Source organism: Myxocyprinus asiaticus, chromosome 43, assembly GCF_019703515.2.
Source record: "Myxocyprinus asiaticus isolate MX2 ecotype Aquarium Trade chromosome 43, UBuf_Myxa_2, whole genome shotgun sequence".
In the NCBI taxonomy this organism is placed as follows: domain Eukaryota; kingdom Metazoa; phylum Chordata; class Actinopteri; order Cypriniformes; family Catostomidae; genus Myxocyprinus; species Myxocyprinus asiaticus.
In genome coordinates, this window is record NC_059386.1 from 6,706,835 (window position 1) to 6,727,430 (window position 20,596).

Sequence of the window (20,596 nt, forward strand, 5' to 3'; positions counted from 1 at the left end):
CCTAGTGTCTGTACATCCATTCATCCATCCATCCACTATATCATCCATCCATCTATCTGCTGTATCCATCCATCATCCTATCCATCCATCCTTCCATCCATCCTGTATAATATACTGTATATCTGTCTATCTGGCTTTCTGCCAATTTATTTATTTATTTATTTTCTCCCCTTTTTCTCCCCAATTTGGAATGCCCAATTCCCAATGCACTCTTAAGTCCTCGTGGTGGCGTAGTGACTCGCCTCAATCCAAGTGTTGGAGGATCAATCTTAGTTGCCTTCATGTCTGAGACCATCAATCCGCACATCTTATTACGTGGCTTGTTGAGCGCGTTACCGCGGAGACATAGCACAACTCACCACACGCCCCACCGAGAGCAAACCACAGTATAGCAACCACGAGGAGGTTACCCCATATGACTCTACCCTCCCTAGCAACCAGGCCATTTTGGTTGCTTAGTAGACCTGGCTAGAGTCACTCAGCACGCCCTGGGATTCGAACTCGCAACTCCAGGGGTGGTAGTCAGTGTCTTTACTCGCTGAGCAACCCAGGCCCCCTTTCTGCCAATTTATTAATTTATTTAGTTTGCTTTCATAGTCAGACAGGGGATAATGATTTATTAATGATTAAAGAGGTGTAAGACAATGTAAAACGTACCCCCCGAAACAGACTTTATCTAATAATTTCTCAATAATTTATTTAAATTTCTCATGCCAAGACAGGATGCTAATGTGTATGTGCACACTGAAAATGACAGTTCAAACTTGTATGAAAAGGGAAATATTCACACTGTACTTGGTCTACCATATTATTATTATATCATTTCGATCTATCCTCATTATTTTAAAGGGAAAGCACTGCTCTGTTATGTACTTATAAAAGCAAAGGAACAGTCATGGAATCAGGGAAATCTTATTTATTGTTAATTTCATCTGTCTGGGAGATGTGAGATAAGCAATCAGTTGTTTTTAAAGGCTATCTGACAGTTAAAGGAGACCAGCTAATGAGTCTACGGAGGCCTGAGAGGATGTGATCTTGTGATCTGGTTCACAAAAGAAGGTCTTGTCTAGCGGTTATCGAGAGAAAGCATGATTACGTCAGAATGTGCTGCTGGCACAGTGGAGAGAAAATTATGTAAATTGTGACAAGGTTCTTAACTCTTTCCAAAGGAGGAAGCGAGAGCCGGATAACAATCCAACGTGAGTCTCTTTAGTTTCACAAAAACTTGTTGTTTTTCAGCCAACACTCAAACACACACACACACACACACAGTTTCGTGCGTCTCTCTCTCTCTCCCCCTGGCAGTCTGGACTTCCCATTTCAATCCCTCTTCGCTCAAACAGCTGTTAGAGGTGATTTCTCACAGGTGTCAATCCTTACCATACTCACTCTCTCTGCCTCGCTTTCCACAGCTGTCGCTCGGCCACACCCCTATCACCACATGCCCCCCTTACCCGACTCAGGCTGGGGAGCCATCTGGCATGTCACTTACTCAACCCCCCCCCCCCCATTTCTGGAGAGGAAATCCACAACAACCATCTGCATCACTGGCCAGTGGACCACCTTGAACTTAAATGGCTGGAGAGCTAGATACTAGCGGGTAATCCTCACATTGGCATCCTTCATGTGATGGAGCCACTGGAGTGGGGCATAGTCCGAACAGAGGGTGAAAGCATGTCCCAACAGATAGTACCGGAGGGTGAGGACTGCCCACTTGATGGCCAAACACTCCTTCTCGATTGTGCAGTACCTAGTTTCTCTCATTGAGAGCTTGTGAATAATGTACAGCACAGGGTGCTCCCCCCCCCCAACATCTGGGACAGTACCACTCCCAACCCCCTGTCCGATGCGTCCGTCTGCAAGATAGAAGGGAGAGAGAAGTCAGGAGAGTGCAATAATGGCCCACCACCAAGTGCAGCTTTATGACACGGCCCAGTCCACTGGACCGGATCTGGTGGCCCCTTTTTAGTAAGATCAGTCAGCAGGCTGGTGACAGTCCAATAATTTAGCACAAACCTATGATAATAGCTAGCCAGCCCTAGGAACTGTCTCACCTCCTTTTTGGTCTTAGGTCTCGGGCAGGCTGCAATCGCTGCGGTCTTATCAATTTGGGGCCGCACCTGTCCATGACCCAAGTGAAAGCCCATATACTGTACTTCCACCCATCCAATTGCACACTTCTTAGGGTTTGCCGTGAGTCTTGCCCATCTCAATGACTTCAGGACAGCCCTCAGATGCTGCAGGTGCCGCTGCAAATCGTTACTGTAAATAATGATGTCATCCAGATAGGCAGCGTCGTAAGTGGCGTGCGGTCTTAGGATTCTGTCCATGAGCTGCTGAAATGTAGCCGGGGCCCCGACAAACCAAAAGGAATGAGTGACAAATTGGTGTAAGCCAAATGGTGTGGAAAATGCAGTTTTTTTCACAGGACATGGGAGTTAAGGGGATCTGCCAATATCCCTTCATTAAATCCAGTGTTGAATAAAAGCGAGCCTGCACCTAGCCGATCGAGCCGTTCATAAATCTGAGGCATCGGGTATGCATCAGATTTAGACACCGCATTGACTTTTCTATAATCCACACAGAACCGGATCGAGCCGTCACTCTTCGGAACCAACACCACCAGGCTGGCCCAGTCACTGTGGGTTTCTTCTATTACCCCCATGTCTAGCATGGCCTTTAATTCTTTCCAAACTACTTTTTTTTGTGCTCGGGTAACCGGTAGGGATGACTGCATACACTACCCCTGGGGTCATTTCGAAATGGTGCTCTATGAGATTCGTATGACCGGGAAGAGGTGTGAACATGTCGGAGAACTCTCCTTGCAACCTGGCAACCTCCCTGACTTGTGACGGTGAGAGGAGGTCTCCGCGAGTGTGACGTTCGGGTGACTCGAACGGTGGCTTTTAAGTTCACCCGGTCCGAGTTCCTCTCCATAACCACTGTCGCCAAAGTCACGGGGACCACCTCTCTCCACAGTTTTAGGAGACATAGGTGGTAAATCTGACATGCTCCACCTCTATTCGTTTGTTTAACCTCATAATAAATTTCCTCGACTCGCCGTGTGACCTCAAAAGGCCCTTGCCACTTGGCGAGTAATTTAGAGCTCGATGTGGGGAGTAATCCAAGAACTTTATCTCCCGGTGCAAATTCCTGTAGCCGAGTACCCCTATTATATAGCCGGCTTTCGTTTTTGTCACCATTCTGAATAAACTCTAGAGACTGTTGTGCGTGAAAATTGCAGGAGATTAGCAGTTACAGAGATACTCAAACCAGCCCATCTGGCACCTACAATCATGCCACGGTTGATATCACTGAGATCACATTTTTTCCCCTGATGGTTAATGTGAACATTAACTGAAACTCCTGACCTGTATCTGCATGATTTTATGCATTGCATTACTGCTACATGATTAACTGATTAGATAATTGTATAAATAAGTTGGTGTAAGGTGTTCCTAACAAAGTGCTCCGTGAGTGTATATATAGGTTGTCCCAACCACACAATACACACACACTCCTACCCAAGCTTGTGGCTACCATGGCAACAAGCCCAAGGATGGAGGAATTAAAAGCCCCCAGCAACAATGGAAGCAATTGTCCTGCATAGTGCTTTGGCTATTGAGATTTGAAAGCTTCTGGATTACCCCCCCCCCCCCCCCACCCACAAAAAATATTCTCTAATCAGCCATTTTTGCTGAGTTGCATTTCCTCATGTTGTATATTCATCTCAAGTTCATGTGTCTTAAGTCAGTATTCCAACATTAGCACTTTTGTTTTTGTTTTTAGACAAAAATCCAGGACTGAGAACATGAAGTCAAGTCCTAATGCTCTTATGTAGAACTGTGAACATGATGAGCTATTTTTATTTATTTTTTTATTTTTTTGTCTCTAGTTCTCTAGATCGGTGGTTATCAGCTGGTGGAATACAGGTCTGTTCTCATAGGGTCTTGGACAGCATGGGAAAAAATCAATGCTAAATGCAAATAATTAAATGCAACTAACCATATAATCATGCTTAGTGAACGATATATTTTATTGTTTATGTCAATGGCTGTGTGTCAAATAAAAAATCTAGGGTTTTTGGGTTCAAATGTATCTGTCACATGGTAGAAGCTAGCCAAATTTGTTTCTTGTCAACATGGACAGGTTGCTTGACAACCTCAAAAACAATTTTAGTACTGTTTTGGGTTGCAACTTTATGTCCAGTGTAAAATTGGGTCTTCAAATAAGAACCAGTTGAGAACCAAGGGGCTTATTTACACATTAGTTACTTCATGTGTTTTGATCGATCATGTTGCTGATCAGGTCTGATTGGGTATGCACATGCCATTTAAACTTGGCCACATAAATGTGTCTCTCCAAAACAGATACAAATCTGATCTACTGCTCCTGTGCTATACAGAAGTATAACAAGTTTCACTTCTGTGACAATAATAATGCAGGGCAGCGAAAGTTTGCTGCACTTGATACAGCTAACAAAAAACGTAGGTGGTTAGCATTATGATACGGCAAAAGCTGTAATGTGCTGCATTTTATTTGTCCTTTAGGGGCTCCCAAACTTCCATTAACGTATACTGATGTAGATCCGTTTGGGAGGAGTAAAGTTTACGTATGTGGCCTTAGTTTGAATTTTTGAGTCACATCTTGTATACAGTTGAGTGATCGGATTGCTATCTGTCTCGAATGCATACTTGGTCTTCATGATCCGATAGCTATTTAGTGACCAAGTGTAAATACTCCCTAGATTTCTTTAGAAGCCAGCACATTTTCATTGGAGCTAGATTTGCGAGCGTTTATCCTTCCTGGCATTGCTTACGTAATCTGCACCAGTGTGGAAAACTCTTGTTTAGTTGGAGGATGGTGCTTACATAAAAACCTCTAGTGTGGTGGGTCCGTCGGGGTGGTTGGGGGTGGAGCTTAGATCAGGAGCGCGCACGAGCCCTGGGTTGGGGCGGGAGTCAGTGATGCAATGAATGAATGCCACTTGCCCACTGATCCGTAACTGAGTGAGAGACAAAGGCCTCCTGGAGAGCGGAGCGCAGTCGGAGCTCAAGGCTCCTTAGTCCTGCTCACACTGGGGGGGAAATACACCGAGGCTGCATCTCGCCTCTCTGCCCAGTTCATCATTGGAGCGGCCCGGGATGGTGAGTAAAGATTGGTTTGAATTCCTTTTAAAGATTGTAGTTAGTTGGTCTCTTTGAGCATTGTTGCATTTGTACTGTATGTGATTTATATGTTGTATATGATTATATGAGATCAGTTATGTCTTTCTTGGAGTCACAGACCGAATTATTTTAGGGTTTAGTGTTATTAATCTAATGAGGTTGCTAGTCAGTCTGTTTTATTTGTCGCTGGCTTGTTAATAGTTTCTAGTGTAGTGTTCAACTGGTGGATCGTGACCCAAAAATGGGGCAGGTCTGTGCTGATAGATCCCTCGACCGGCAGACAGCTGTGAAAAAAAAGGTAAATGTGAATATCAAGAAAAGGATAGTTAAAACTCTAAATTCTGATTGAATGAGCTGCATTTAGAAGCCATAGTAAAATAACAATAGCCTAAATGCACCTATAAACCTGTGATTGCACATTCTATGTAAATGCACCAAGCTGCTACGTTGCTTAGCAACTGTAAATAGCCTATTTATAAGATACCGAATTATGGTACTTGGCAAATAATAATTCTTAATTTCAGTAATTAATCATAATTAATCTAACTTTTTATTGAACATTGGTGTCTTATATCCAGGGATGGGAGGGTTACTTTTAAAATGTAATTCGTTACAAATACAGATTACTATGTTAAAAAAAATTATTCAGTAACTTAATCCAGTTACCTCAATAAGAAGGTAATGTAATCGAATTACTTTTAGTTACTTTTTGATTATCTCAAGATCGCATATGTGAATAAAGTCAAGAGAAAATCTATATTTTCTCAAAGACTTTTAATTATGCTTTCTGAATGCAAACAAACCATATTTGAATAATGCTATGAGTGATGTGCTATTATTATATGCAGTATAAGAAAAAACATGAAAAACAGGGACACTGCCTCCTTAATAGGAAAACAAAATATTTTCAAATGTAGAACAACTCAAATCAGGTGATGTGTTACAGAAAACAATTTATTTTCTCATCAAGCAAATACAGTTTGAACAGATGCACTGAATTATATCTTGGTTAACATTAAACAAAATATGACAGGATATACAGTACCTCTGATTCAAAAACACTACAAAGTTGAATTCTGCCATGTATTGCAGTTAGCATGTAGACTGACCATTCATTAACTTCCAACTGCAATAAGTAGATCACAGGCTTCTTTATCATCATCATCATCATTATTATCAATGCCTCCAGTGCCTGTCCTCTGCTTGCTCATGATCCACAGTCAAACATCACCAGCCAACGTTTATGGGTGATTCTATGTTTATGTTTAAGTGTGTGTCTTGATTTACTTAATCCTATTTTCTATGAGTTTTCAAATGTTACATTTGCCAGTATTTCTCCCTCACCAATACTTTTGAACTTCTTAACAATACATTTATAATAAGTATCAACATCAGATAGATTATCCATTGCACTTTTCCCCCAAGAACTTAATAACAGTTTCAGTTCGTTTGGTATTCATGTGTACAATTTTGATTTTTTTCAACAAAGAAAAAAAGAAATGTTGTCCCAATTTTAGAGTTTCAACTGAAGTAAGGATGGAAATGAGAAGTCACAATAAAGTTTCGACAGTAGGTGCCCCATGTACCGAAATACTGGCCGTTCATGGGGCAAGTGGTCGTTTCTCCGCTTCTGTTCCTGCTCCCGTGAAAACAATCAAAAGACGGTCTGACGGCGAAATTATGGAACACTTATGACTAATTTTAGCTATCCTAGCTAACATGATTTTCATATGGGTCTTACCTTTAAATGCTTCTTTAAATTATGTATCGGGTCCTTGGAAAAACACTGGGCTGTAATGTTGTTTCCCTTTTCTCCACTGAAGTGACAAGAATGTTGGAATTTTCATCAGAAATTATAAGATTTCTCCAGTGGCCATTATGATGAAACAGCCCTTTTAATGGTTTGACCTCATTTGAAGAGCAGTGTTGATGTGAGACCGGTGTTATTTGCGCATGCAACAGTAAGTGGCAGCAGATTCACGTGAGTCACGAGAGAGAACCAGAAGAGATCTCTAATGCGCATCTGATCATATCTGTACCACTCTAAAGCAAGCAGCGGTTTTTATCATTTTATGTCAGGAGGATCTTTTATTTTTTTATATATTGAAACTTGTAATCCTGCTAGTAATCCCAATTTTTAAGAAATGTAACTGTAATCTGAATACATAGATTTTTTTTATGTAACTGGAACAGATTACAGTTACACATTTTTTGTATCCTGATTACGTAACACCATTACCGCCATTGTGGCTCACCGCTAATGGAGTGTTTTCTATGTGGATCCCATTTTGTCATCCTGCCCAGTAGAATGTAATTCTTCCCACTGAAATCTTCCCTCTTTCCTACAAGATGAACTGGAGATGTTTTTGCAGTGGTTTCATGTGTTGTTTGCTCATTCAAATTTTGAGCTATACATCCAAAAGGACAATTCATATTGGCCTGGGCATTTGTGTTGTTGTAATCTGAGTGGTTGAGCTCAATGCGTCTTTTCTAGAGGTCGACTGGTATTGGATTTTGACAATACCGATAATTAAGGTGGAAAAAAATGATAAACGATTTGTCAGCCGATAGTTTTTAAAATAAACTATTGGAAAGCTATCAACGAAGTATCGTTGTCAATTTCTGATGAAAATCGATATTTCCAAAAGTAGCTATCGACACCAATTAATCTGCAAAACCAATATATCATCGATCTCTAGGCTTTTCCCTGTACATTCAAGACAAAATGAAATCAAAATTCCATAAAAAATTGACTTTTTATTTTATTTTTTACTTTTTCTCCCAATTTGGAATGCCCAATTTTCATTACTTAGTAGGTCCTCCTGGTGGCGCGGTTACTCACCTCAATCCAGGTGGTGGAGGACAAGTCTCAGTTGCCTCCGCTTCTGAGACAGTCAATCCGCACATCTTATCACGAGGCTCGTTGTGAATGACACCGCGGATACTCACAGCACGGGAGACTCATGCTACTCTCCGCTATCCACGCACAACTTACCACATGCCCCATTGAGAGCGAGAACCCCTAATAGCGACCGTGAGGAGGTTACCCCATGTGACTCTACCTTCCCTAGCAACCGGGCCAATTTGGTTGCTTAGGAGACCTGGCTGGAGTCACTCAGCACACCCTGGGTTCGAACTCGCGACTCCAGGGGTGGTAGTCAGTGTTAATACTTGCTGAGCTACCAAGGCCCCCTCAAAATGGACTTTTGATGCTTTTAGTTCATGTCTGTTAGCTGTGAGGGCATTTATATGCTAGTGTTGATGTGAAAGCTGACAAAATAAATGTTTAAGATTTTGTCTTCCAGATTTTTCTTTTCTATTCCAAGAAAATGGATAAAAAAAATATTTATGACATCATCTTACATTAAGTTTTTATCCAATTTAAAGGATAGTTCACCCAAAAATTATAATTCTCTCAGTTATTCACCCTCATGCCAGATGTACATGACTTTCTTCTGCAGAACACAAACAAAGATTTTTAGAAGAATGTCTCAGCTCTGTTGGTCCTTACAATGCAAGTGAATGGTGACCAGACCTTTAAAGCTCTAAAAGTTACATAACGGCCACATTAAAGTAATCCATATAATCCAAAATGAGAATTTTCATTTTTGGGTGAACTATCCCTTTAAATGCTCTATAGAATGAGAATGTCCTGCGCCTAACACCACCTGCTCAAATTACTGTTAACTCTTATGTAAAATGAAGGCGATTTGCTATTTAAAAATGGCCCTTTTGTTATGTCAAACCCTTTGATATTCTGCCAAATGTTTTGTTTAAAAAAAATAAATAAAAAGGAAAAAAAAAACATTTGCCAACAAAAATTTAATTATATTATAGTATATGTGTTACAAATGTCCACATTTTTTTAGACTTCTTAAAAGCAAGAAATAAACTTTGATATGAAAATGTAATGTACAATTTAATGAAAATTGACAGTACAGCTTGATTCTTGGTTCATTTCACCATCTTGAACATATTCTGGTGATTGGTCATGTTCAGCCACATTATTATAATCTAATTGTGGGCTGCAGTCTTGTGTCTTTAAAGGTGATTAAGGGTCAAGCCCAGCATGTGGTGGATCCAGTTCATCTTGAAATTATCTCACATCCTGTCCACTCTTAGATCTTCTATTGATTAGTCCAAGATGAAGAGACTGTGTTGAAACCAGACACTGTCACATCAGTGAAGAAATCAAAGGAGATAAAAATACATGGATAATTTTAGCAGCGGAAGACAGCACACAGAGAGCCGCTCTGTTCCAGTGCTCATTTCCATACACATTTGGCTCATGGATTTTAGTCCTGATCCTCAGCACAGGATGTGCCTCTTAGCTGCATTTGTCTGCCACCTTTCCTACAGTCATATGAATAACACATTTTAAAATCATAAGAATAGAACATCTTGTGTTGAAATTCTACTGAAATAATGTTCGTTTCATTAAGATATGAAGTTTAAATGGTCAGTTCTTCCAAAAATTACAGTTCTTTCATCATTTACTCTCCCTTATATACATGGTTTTGGCTAATGCACTTCAACCCTATAAGCTTGAATTTGCCTGCCGGCGAGCCCACGAGACAAATATTAAAATATTAATAACTACAGTCTTGACCAACACAAAATAGGTATCGTTTGAAGCTTAGAAGCTGTACTTTAAAATGCAAGTAGGCATTATGACCGACTTAACAAGTGCTTTGAAATTTTTGTAGAAAAATCAGAAGTGTTCCATTTTGATAATTTATATTTAAAAAAATTACACTGTACATATTATTGCAATCGATAAAAACATCAAGCTCATCAAATAGCCATGTGTCATATGTTGTTGGAAAGCTCTCAAAGAGGAGAATACAACCAGCCTATCTGTTTTACTCATGGATAACAATATATTGAGGAATAGCTAAGTATATGTCTTTGACCATTATGTTGGTGATACTTATATGCTGTGTTTTCACTTATAACTTCATGAGAAATAAATGGAACATAAAATATACCCACACACAACGTAATCGGATGCATAGATCATTAGATAATCCACATAAAGCACAATGTTACATATGGCCACCAGGAGATGGCGCCAAGTAAATGACACAGACACAATAATGACTCAAATGGCACAGAACGAAACTCACTCTGTGAAATCTCATTACTAAAATAATGTCTGCATGCTATGTATACCTTTAGTCATTGTTGTGTTTGCATGTGTAATTAGTTCCTATGTACAATTATTATGTGTTTTTTGTTTGGAGAGGCTTTTGGACACATGGAGATGTTTTTGTAAACTAGGATAAATTATTTTTGTAATGTTAGAACTTTTGATTGCTTTGTCATATCAACACAAATTGTTTCTCATATACAGTTGACATGATTGGGAACAAAACAAAAGCAGTTTCTCAGAGCCACTTTATTTACACCCAGAGATATTTTAATGTCAAATCAGAAAAACAAGAAAAAAAATTAAAATTTTTGGCTAATTTGTCTTTTCATTTTTCAGTAGTTTCTTAGGCTGTCTCAGAATTTATCATAATCTATATCATTACATTTTTTTCTTTCCAATGATAACAAATACTTGACCCTCCTTCTTTCTTTTTTTTTTTTTTTTTCTCGAGTTATAAGACTTTAATTTTAGGTATGCCATTGAAACAGGAAATCTCTAAAACACCTTCAGAGCTTAAAAGGTTAATTATAGCAATTATATATGTACTTATATATGCTGAAATTTAACAAACACTTTTGTATTAACTAAAATATTTGAAAACAAACAACTTAGAATTCGATCTGAGCACGAATGTTACATTTCAAGCAGAATACTCATTGGGGAACCTGTATTAACTGAGCTTCAGATGTAAAATAAACAGATGCTGAGGTGCACTTTTGGCGTCTATATAGTGACTAAGTGGTCATATTTCATTCCTTGGGAGTGAGAACTTGTTGCATTTCCTTTCTAGGTTATATTTTAGTTAACCATTGCACCTCTTCAATAGAGGTTTGCCATGTTGTGCCAATGTTCCCCTAATTTTTATGTTTGTCAGGTGTTCACTGCACCTGCTTTTGACTGTAAGCATTTCAAGTGTGTTCTAGTTTATAAATGGATTGTTAATTGTGTAATAACAGTTCAGCTTAAGGAAAGTGGCCTGTGTTTAGAGGTAAAACACAGGCAATTTCAGGTAAATTATCTGCAAAAGGATCTATCTGTGTTGAAATGATCTAACAGAATCTTCCTGTGTCCTGCAGGTGTGAGTGTTTGTTCAGTGTAGTGAGCCGTATTGAAGCTTCCTGTCTGGATCTCTGCCACCCCTCACCCCCCGCTGTTCTCTGCCACTGTTCAGCACCACAGGCTGAATAACTCCACCATCATCACAGATTGGACCCTTGAGACCTGCCAGCTCAGATCAAGATACTTCAGGAACTAAGACCCAGTGAGCACTTGTGCCCCATCCAGCCCCCCAGAGCGCCTCTGGGCACACTGGCACAGCTGCACTGTAGGACTAGTCATGAGTGAATTCTGGTTGTGCTTCAACTGCTGTATCGCCGAGCAGCCGCAGCCGGTAAGAAGAACAATGATTGTGCTCATGACATTCAGAGTCCAAGCTAAATGAACCGGGGAGAAATTTTAGGGTCTGTTCTAAAACATAGTGAGCTACCTCCTTCCTGCATAGGCAGCTGTCTAAGACCACATCCACACTAATCCATTTTCGTTTAAAAAGCAATTGATTTCTGTACATTTACGGCTCTCATCCTTCTTAAAACAGCAATTTCCTTCACCCAAAAAATGCCCTCCATTACCGCATACTTTGAAAAACAAAATGACATTAGGAAACTCAAAAAAGGTATAAGTGTGGATTCAGGATCTTAAATGACACGGACCCCATAAGTGACTGATTTGCAACGCTCTACATAGGCAGCAACACTGCGCGCCACACAAAGAGTTTCAACTCACACAAAGCACTCAAGAGTTTCGACTCATAATTGATTTCAAGATACACATACTGTATTTTGGGTAAAATATTGAGTATTCTGTTGTTTTGAACTATTTTTATTAATGCCTTTGAGTATTAAATGAATAATAAGTATATTTATAATCAAAATTTCTCTTACTTTGTCTGCCATCTTGGATTTATTTTCAAACCAAGCCTTCTCCGTGATGTGATGCTGCCTCAAGGCGGCAATATAGTATGTCTAGCGAAATCAAAGAAAGAACGTCTGTGCTGACATTTAGAACTAAATCCGGCCATAAATAAGGCATTTTTGAGTTTGTTTCGGTGGTTTGAAACAGCTAGCAAAATTTGTGCTTGTTGTTAAACACCTTCTTACTACCATTGGCTCACGCAATCACTGAGTGCTCCACATACTTTGATGCCAGCATCTTTTGCTGGTTGATTTCTTCACTCAGTTGAGATTAGTCAACATAAATACAGTGGAGTGCAGAGTTACAACCATTTACACCCATCTTTGCAATAGTATTGATGTCTTTCATTAGAAAACAATTATAAAAACCTTTTTCGTGATCTTACGTGGATTATTTTCACAAAATACATATAACAATAACAAATTGTAATATTGTAATATTGCATATTATGACCACATATCCCAAATTATAATTTGCAGCAAATTTGCCACTCATTATTTTCACATGCAAATGAGCATTTGATTCACCGCAAATGTTTGCCAGAAGTTTGCAGTTCTTTGCTGGTAGTGGTGAACCCTTGGCAAACCATAGGCATCAGTGGACAATTTGCCGCAAGTTTTCTGCAAAGCTCATTTGCATGTGAAAATTATCAGTGGCGAATTTGCTGCAAGTTTGTGGCAAATTTGCCATGAACTCTTGATTTTCGTAAGGGATAGCGTGTTAGCATTAGTATTAGTGCCATGAATGCAGAATGTAAACATATTAAAGTCTTCATAATTTGGCTTTATATGAGGTATCTTATAAGGTTGCATAATTTAGTTATCAACTTTTTGGAACAACCTTTGTATTGGAAGTGCCTCTGATGCCTTAAAATGCTGCCTCCAGAGGCAGCTCACTAGGTTTTTGGAACAGAACCATTGTGTTGTTCCATCCTTGTTACCTGTCTGCTTATAATATTGGTTAAGGTTTCTAGCTCCAAAAACATTTGGGTTTTCACCCTCTTTCTCACTCTTAGGCCCAAAACATACTCAACATATGCAAGTATGTGAACTCAAATGCTTATATCTTACATAAGCTTGATTTTGTGAGTTGTTACATACTAAAATATGTCTGAACGCAGTTCAATACACAACGCAAGTACCCTTACTGAAAAAACAATAGAAATTTGAATGGTTTCCACTAGGGATGTCCCGATACCGATATTGGTATCAGAAATGGGGTCAGATACATGTACGTGTACTCATGCTCGTAAAAATGCTCCGATACCAAAAACCGATACCATCTGACATACGAATGTCATTCCGTAAACATTCAGCACATAAATTAAAATCACATTATGTCCTAGTGTAATTATTAAATGCAAAGGCTGCGATTTAATGAGCTAAGTATATAGTTTGCATGTGCTGCACTCTTCAAAGTGAATGTGTGGAGCAAGGTATGGTGTTGATACCTTTTGGAGCTCTTTGGCTCATACACAGAAAACACCATCATGAGCATTGCGTGCTCTGTTTATAACAGCAAGCAGAGCACTAATTCACATTGTGGCACGAGGCACGCTGGGTCATGCAGCAACTTGCTTTTCCGGAGGTGAGAAGCTACCGTCAAAAACACAGAAACAGAAAGGGCTTCACTCCACAACAAAAGCTTCCACCAAAATGAAAGCTCAATTTAAATGGAAAAAAGTACAACAGAAATAAATCACTACTATATAGATATGTAATGTTCACTTTAATACTACTACTACTACTACTACTACTAATAAAAATCATCATAATAAATCAATACTAATTGTATTATATTTAAGCAATTTTGCACATCTATGATGCTCTTATTTGACAAAATTTGACAGAATTTTGGATTGTGATGTGAGGTTCTGTATAAAATCACTTAATTTTAAAGTCAATATTTTGTTGAAACTTATTGTTCTATTTTAATTTGATTACAGTTTGAATTTATTAAATTATGTAGACACCATTTTGATGAAAAAAATGTAATGTTGATTTGTAATTAAAATAAATAAATAAATAAAAAGTATAGCTGCAAGCAGCAATTACTGGGCCAAGCACCAGGATGGCAACCACTGCACATTCCAAAGACCACATTGTCCCTGGATGGATTTGAACCCATGACTTTCCATTCCAGTTTACTGTGCTATCCACTGCACAACTAGGGATGTGCACTATGATTAATTTGACTGTCATTTAAACGGAAGTTTTGTAACCGACTAGTCGACTAGTCTAAAGAGTGCACACAGAATAAAATATAGTTTAACACGTTAAGCAGTCGGCACCTCGTTGAAAATAGCCTTCTTAATCAGCAGATTAAAAAAATGGCATACCTAGTCTAAAACAGTTATTTTCTAGGCTACTTACTCAAAAGCATAAATTTCTTGAGGAGTAAAATTAACACTTCGACATGGTCCGGTGAAAGTGGGGACTTGACTCACCTGAGGCGGCTATCCTGCGCTTGAAAAAGCCCGCTCAGCGGAAAAATAACATCCAACCATGCACAGACGTAAAGAAGACTCAAATGTGAAAACATCCATAGGGACTTTCAAACATTTGGAAAGCCGATTCCTGCACCGCCGAAGTGATTTCATAACTACTTTGCTGAGTTTGCTTGTCTAGTGAGAGGACATTTTCCTGTGCACGCCACGAGTGAGAGAGGGAAGAAGCACGTGCAGCCTGAGGTGAAATTAAACTCTGTATCTGCTCCAGAAATCCTCTTTTTTTTATATATAATATTTGTATTATTAATTCTATTTAAAATATGTAACATTAATATGACAGTAATTTAAGTGCAGCCTCTGTAAAAATATAAAGCCAAACGTAAATGTGTACAAATTATTATCAGTACCGACTAGTAATTCCAGTGTCGTCTAGCAGCATCAGAACCGTTTAGTCGACTAGTCGACTAGTCTCGCACATCCCTATGCACCACACAGTGAACAAATGGACAATCGGAGCACAGCTGTCAACTTTATATTCATGTAACTATGCAAATGAACAATCAACATTTGATTGGGGAAAAGCTCTGACTCCATTCAGTAAGCACAATACAAAAATCACAAACACATTCTAATGCATGACTTGCTGAGGTGGGTATCAAACAGGAACCTTCCGTTTGACATTTTATGGTTCTAACCACTGCTCCACTTGGCTGACAGTTTTTTTATAGCAAAGCACACAAGTCACCATGATCAACTTTGCATTGTTAAACTTTTCAACAGAGATCAAATTCAGAATTTGATTGTGGAAAAGCCCAGCTACTATTCAGTAAGCACATTACAAAAATCAATAGAACTACAATACTTGTTACAGATTGGCTTGCAGAAGTGGGGAGTTGAACCCACAACCCTTGAAACAATAAAGCCTTCTTTTTAGACGAGCGCTTCAAACTCTCAAGCGCTTCAGTTGAGGGAGATGATCGGGCTGCGAGTGTTCAAGACTGCAAGGCTTCGGGGGCCTGGGTAGCTCAGCGAGTATTGCCAAATTGGCCCGGTTGCTAGGGAGGGTAGAGTCACATGGAGTAACCTCCTCGTGGTCGCTATAATGTGTGGATCTCGCTCTCGGTAGGGCACGTGGTGAGTTGTGCGTGGATGCCGCGGAGAATAGTGTGGGCCTCCACATGCGCTACGTTTCTGCGGTAACGCGCTCAACAAGCCACATGATAAGATGTGCGGATTGACGGTCTCAGACGCGGAGGCAACTGAGATTCGTCCTCCGCCACCCGGATTGAGGAGAGTCACTACGCCGCCATGAGGACTTAGAGCGCACTGGGAATTGGGCATTACAAATTTGGGAGAAAAAAAAAAAAAAGACTGCGCGGCTTCCCCGTGATTCTGAAAGAGGGACAGGACAGGCTTTTAAATGTTTACACAACATGCATTTATTGATGCAAGTGTTTCAAGATATGCGGAGAAGTGGACCTAGGCTCGTTTGAGTCGCGATTTACACTGATAGATTCAGACACAAACGCTGTCATCCTTAATGTGAGTGTGTTAACCCATCTAAGCACTTACATTATATTTGTGAATCAGCATCTTGGAATAAGTCTAAAAAATTTCAAAATACAAAACATGTATAGAGCATTCATATATTTTCAGTGCAGAGGCTTGGCATGTATTTGCGTATTAAATCACAGATATAAAATGACCAGTGTGTTTCTGTGGAATGTATAGTGAGCTTACAAAACAGTGTATAATTTATTTGTTCATTTTTTTAACGAGCAATTGTAAGAATCTCTGATGCTGTTAACTGCATTAACTAGCATCATTAAGCTGAGTGACTGGATCAAGCAGTTGTTGTGTTCCCTCCCCTGTTCTCGTAAAGTGTTTCATGACCCTTTAATAATGTAGTTTTGAGAGTCACAGTCACTGTTTATTAGGTACATGTATGCAGGGTTGACAATCTCATACTTTGATAGTGGTATCTTCTTATTTACATCAGGTGTTTCAAACAAGAAATATATCAACGCAAACAATGCAAAGCGGAAACTGCACTGCGCTGCGATATCAGCATGCAGTTGTGGGGGACTTCATAAAAATAAAATACTTCTCTCTCTGTCTTGTGCCAGTGATTACCTCTGTCCATGCCAGTGGTGTCCAGAATCCACGTTATGATCATGAAAAAGTTTTTTTTTCTAGATCACTCCCCCACTGTCACAGACACACATTTTTTCCTACTACAATAACTGAACTAGTAACGGAAGTTTGGGCTGTTTCTATGGCTGCTTTTACACTGCAAATCTTAATGCACAGATCCGATCTTTTGATCGTATTTTCAAAAGTAGGCAAAATTGCACGCGATTGCAATTAATTCGGCAAAAAAGGTGAAGCGACTTTTCACTGCTGCCATGTAAAGTAGTTATTACTGCAGACGTCTGTAATATTTACCGTCAGTTCGCACGGGATAAGCGATGTCTGTAAAAATAGCAGACATGGGTGTGTCTGTTGCGTTTACACACTGCTGTCACGTGTAACTGACCTATTAGAAAATGCATACTATGCTGAATAATTATGCAGGAAATATTAAACATGAGCATATACTCTATCTGTGATTATTAGAAGAAATTGATTGGAATATCTGGCTAAATACAACAGAACTGGTGACAACCCTCTAACAACCCTGTAATCTTGTATTGCACTCTTAAATTAAAAACATGGACAATCCCTTCACATTATGTAATTTTATGTTCCGAAACGCGGGGCTCAATACAATTTCTCGCACTCACTCTGCTCAAATCATAATCAAAAACTGCTAGTTTTACTTTACATGGGCAAATATTTAATTTTTAAAGGGCTCAAGTGCTGGATAGTGCAGATATATGGACTTTTTATGAACATGTCAATTTGCACTGGATTCATATTACCAGGGGTTATTTTTACAGGCCATGATATAGTAGGTAAACACGCTGTAATATTTACCAGCGCGGGAACGCGCAGTCTGGAAAAAGTCTGGGAAAATGACTGATATTACCGATTTGCACAGGATTAAAATTACTGAGAAGCTCTGGTAAGAAATAATTACAGTACCCCACGTCCCCAAATAGAACTAATCCCTTCCAAATAGGAGTCAGGAGTGGTGGACCAAGTCCAAATGTTTGACGACAGAGAGTGGGTACAAATTTCCGCCTCAACAAGAGAAGCTTTGAGTCTGCTTCATAAGGACATGCAGTTAAGAAAAGCCAGGGGGAATCAGATATACGTGTTTAGACGTAGGTCAGATGTCCAGATATCGGATATGTATCTGATTTAAAACCACATTTGGAAGTGGCTCAGATTGGATACAAAAAAAATCCATTCTCCTGTGGATTTTTCTGTTTACACATGTGCAACTATATCTGATCTGTGTCAGATATGTGTAAAAAATCAGATTTTTTGTGACAGTGTAAACACAGCCATGAAGGATGCTTAAACAGTGGTATAAAAAATTTGTTCAACGCACAAAAGCGTTTATGGGCGAAACGCTGAAAATTGTTTGAGTTAAAAACATGTACATGTTCTGTACACTCGTCATAGCAAAATCTTACCTTCTGTTCTCTTCTTTTTAAAGAAAGACAAAATATTTTCTTGAACTGTTCTCTTGGCCATTTTTGAAAGTGCGTGAAACTGTTGAAAACTTGCATTACTTTCAGTGGCGTAAGTTTCATGTGAACACTAGGAAAGACAAGTCAGCCCATCGCTAAACTCTGACTTACCTGTTTGCCGGTGCTTTCAGAAAACTGCCGTCTTTTCACGGTGGAGAGAGTGCTTGCGCACTCAAGGTTGCTAGATTGCGTGACTAAAGCGTCATCCTGCCAGAATATATCCAAACTGTACAAGTGTCAAGATCTGATTGGGGGATTTCTCCTATAGAAATATGGCTACCTCACACATCGAAATATAATTCTGACCGGCTAATCACCCTTATTTAAAATCTGTTATTTATCAAATATAATTTTACTTAGTTCTAAATAATACATGATAAAGGGGGATGGTGGTTTTACAAGGGGGATGCTTTGTGATATATCTTGTAACAAGGGGGATGTCCCCCTCAACTTGAACCCTGCTTGAGGGGAACTGACTTCATACAGCCACTAAAAATCAAGTTGACACCATTTGTTTGCAAGTCATTGCATATACATTGGTGGCCAAAAGTTTGGAATAATGTACAGATTTTGCTTTTATGGAAAGATATTAGTACTTTTATTCATCAAAGTGGCATTCAACTGATCACAATATATAGTCAGGACATTAATAACATGAAAAATTACTATTACAATTTGAAAAAAATGTTCAGAACTTCTTAAACTACTTCAAAGAGTTCTCATCAAAAAATCCTCCATGTGCAGCAATGACAGCTTTGCAGATCCTTGGCATTCTAGCTGTCAGCTGTCAGATACTCAGGTGCATTTCACCCCACGCTTCCTGTAACACTTGCCATAGATGTGGCTGTCTTGTCGGGCACTTCTTACACACCTTACAGTCTAGCTGCTCCCACAAAAGCTCAATGGGGTTAAGATCCATAACACTCTTTTCCAATTATCTGTTGTCCAATGTCTGTGTTTCTTTGCCCACTCTAACCTTTTCTTTTTGTTTTTCTGTTTCAAAAGTGGCTTTTTCTTTGCAATTCTTCCCATAAGGCCTGCACCCCTGAGTCTTCTCTTTACTGTTGTACATGAAACTGGTGTTGAGCGGGTAGAATTCAATGAAGCTGTCAGCTGAGGACATGTGAGGTGTCTATTTCTCAAACTAGAGACTGATGTACTTATCCTCTTGTTTAGTTGTACATCTGGCCTTCCACATCTCTTTCTGTCCTTGTTAGAGCCAGTTGTCCTTTGTCTTTGAAGACTGTAGTGTACACCTTTGTATGAAATATTACATTTTTTGGCAATTTCAAGCATTGTATAGCCTTTATTCCTCAAAACAATGATTGACTGACGAGTTTCTAGAGAAACTGTTTATTTTTTTGCCATTTTTGACCTAATATTGCCCTTAAGACATGCCAGTCTATTGCATAATGTAGCAACTCAAAAACAAACACAAAGACAATGTTAAGCTTCAATTAACGAACCAAATAGCTTTCAGCAGTGTTTAATATAATGGCAAGTGATTTTCTAGTACCAAATTAGCAATTTAGCATGATTACTCAAGGATAAGGTGTTGGAGTGATGGCTGCTGGAAATGGGGCCTGTCTAGATTTGATCAAAAATGACTTTTTTCAAATAGTGATGGTGCTGTTTTTTACATCAGTAATGTCCTAACTATACTTTGTGATCAGTTGAATGCCACTTTGGTAAATTAAAGTACAAATTTCCTACCGAAAAAGCAAAATCTGTACATTATTCCAAACTTTTGACCGCCAGTGTATTTATAAAGGCTTTTGGATATTTCATGAAATGTCATCATATAATGCAAAGTTAGGTATTGTACATAAACAGATTTAAAGATATGTGATATATAACCATGTAGCAACCATTACAACCGCTTCTACACAAAGTAACATTTCAGTACTTTCTTAATACTGTGAATAATAACATTAGTGCAAAAAGTTAGTTTCTGTTGAACTTGGGACGTTACAATAAAGGCATCTAAATTACTGATGCAAATCGACACCTTGCTTCTTTGTGCATTGATATCCCCTGATCTTAAATCAGTGTGTAGTTTAGAAAGATGGGTGTTTATTAAATTAGGTCACATTTTCCCTAGAGCAAAGAGTGTGTGTCCCAAATACAAGCTGTCATCAATCCTGTAATGTGAACACTGAAACCTGCTTACAGACTGAGAGGATCTACTAATCTACTAATCTACACCTTACTAAACTGA

At 39.1% G+C, this 20,596-nt stretch overlaps 1 protein-coding gene across 2 annotated transcripts in view; it reads left to right on the forward strand.

Annotated features, from left to right (window-relative positions):
* The window catches only part of LOC127434057 (CDC42 small effector protein 2-like), a 51,908-nt gene that overhangs the window by 12,156 nt on the left and 19,156 nt on the right, over positions 1-20,596 (forward strand). The window contains exons 1-2 of one of the 2 annotated variants that reach the window (XM_051686510.1): positions 4,958-5,147; positions 11,397-11,710. In XM_051686510.1, the coding sequence (XP_051542470.1) occupies positions 11,657-11,710 (54 nt within the window). In that variant the 5' untranslated portion in view covers positions 4,958-5,147; positions 11,397-11,656. Of the gene's footprint in view, positions 1-4,957; positions 5,148-11,396; positions 11,711-20,596 lie in introns of those variants that run through there. The other variant, XM_051686509.1, reaches the window with a different exon arrangement.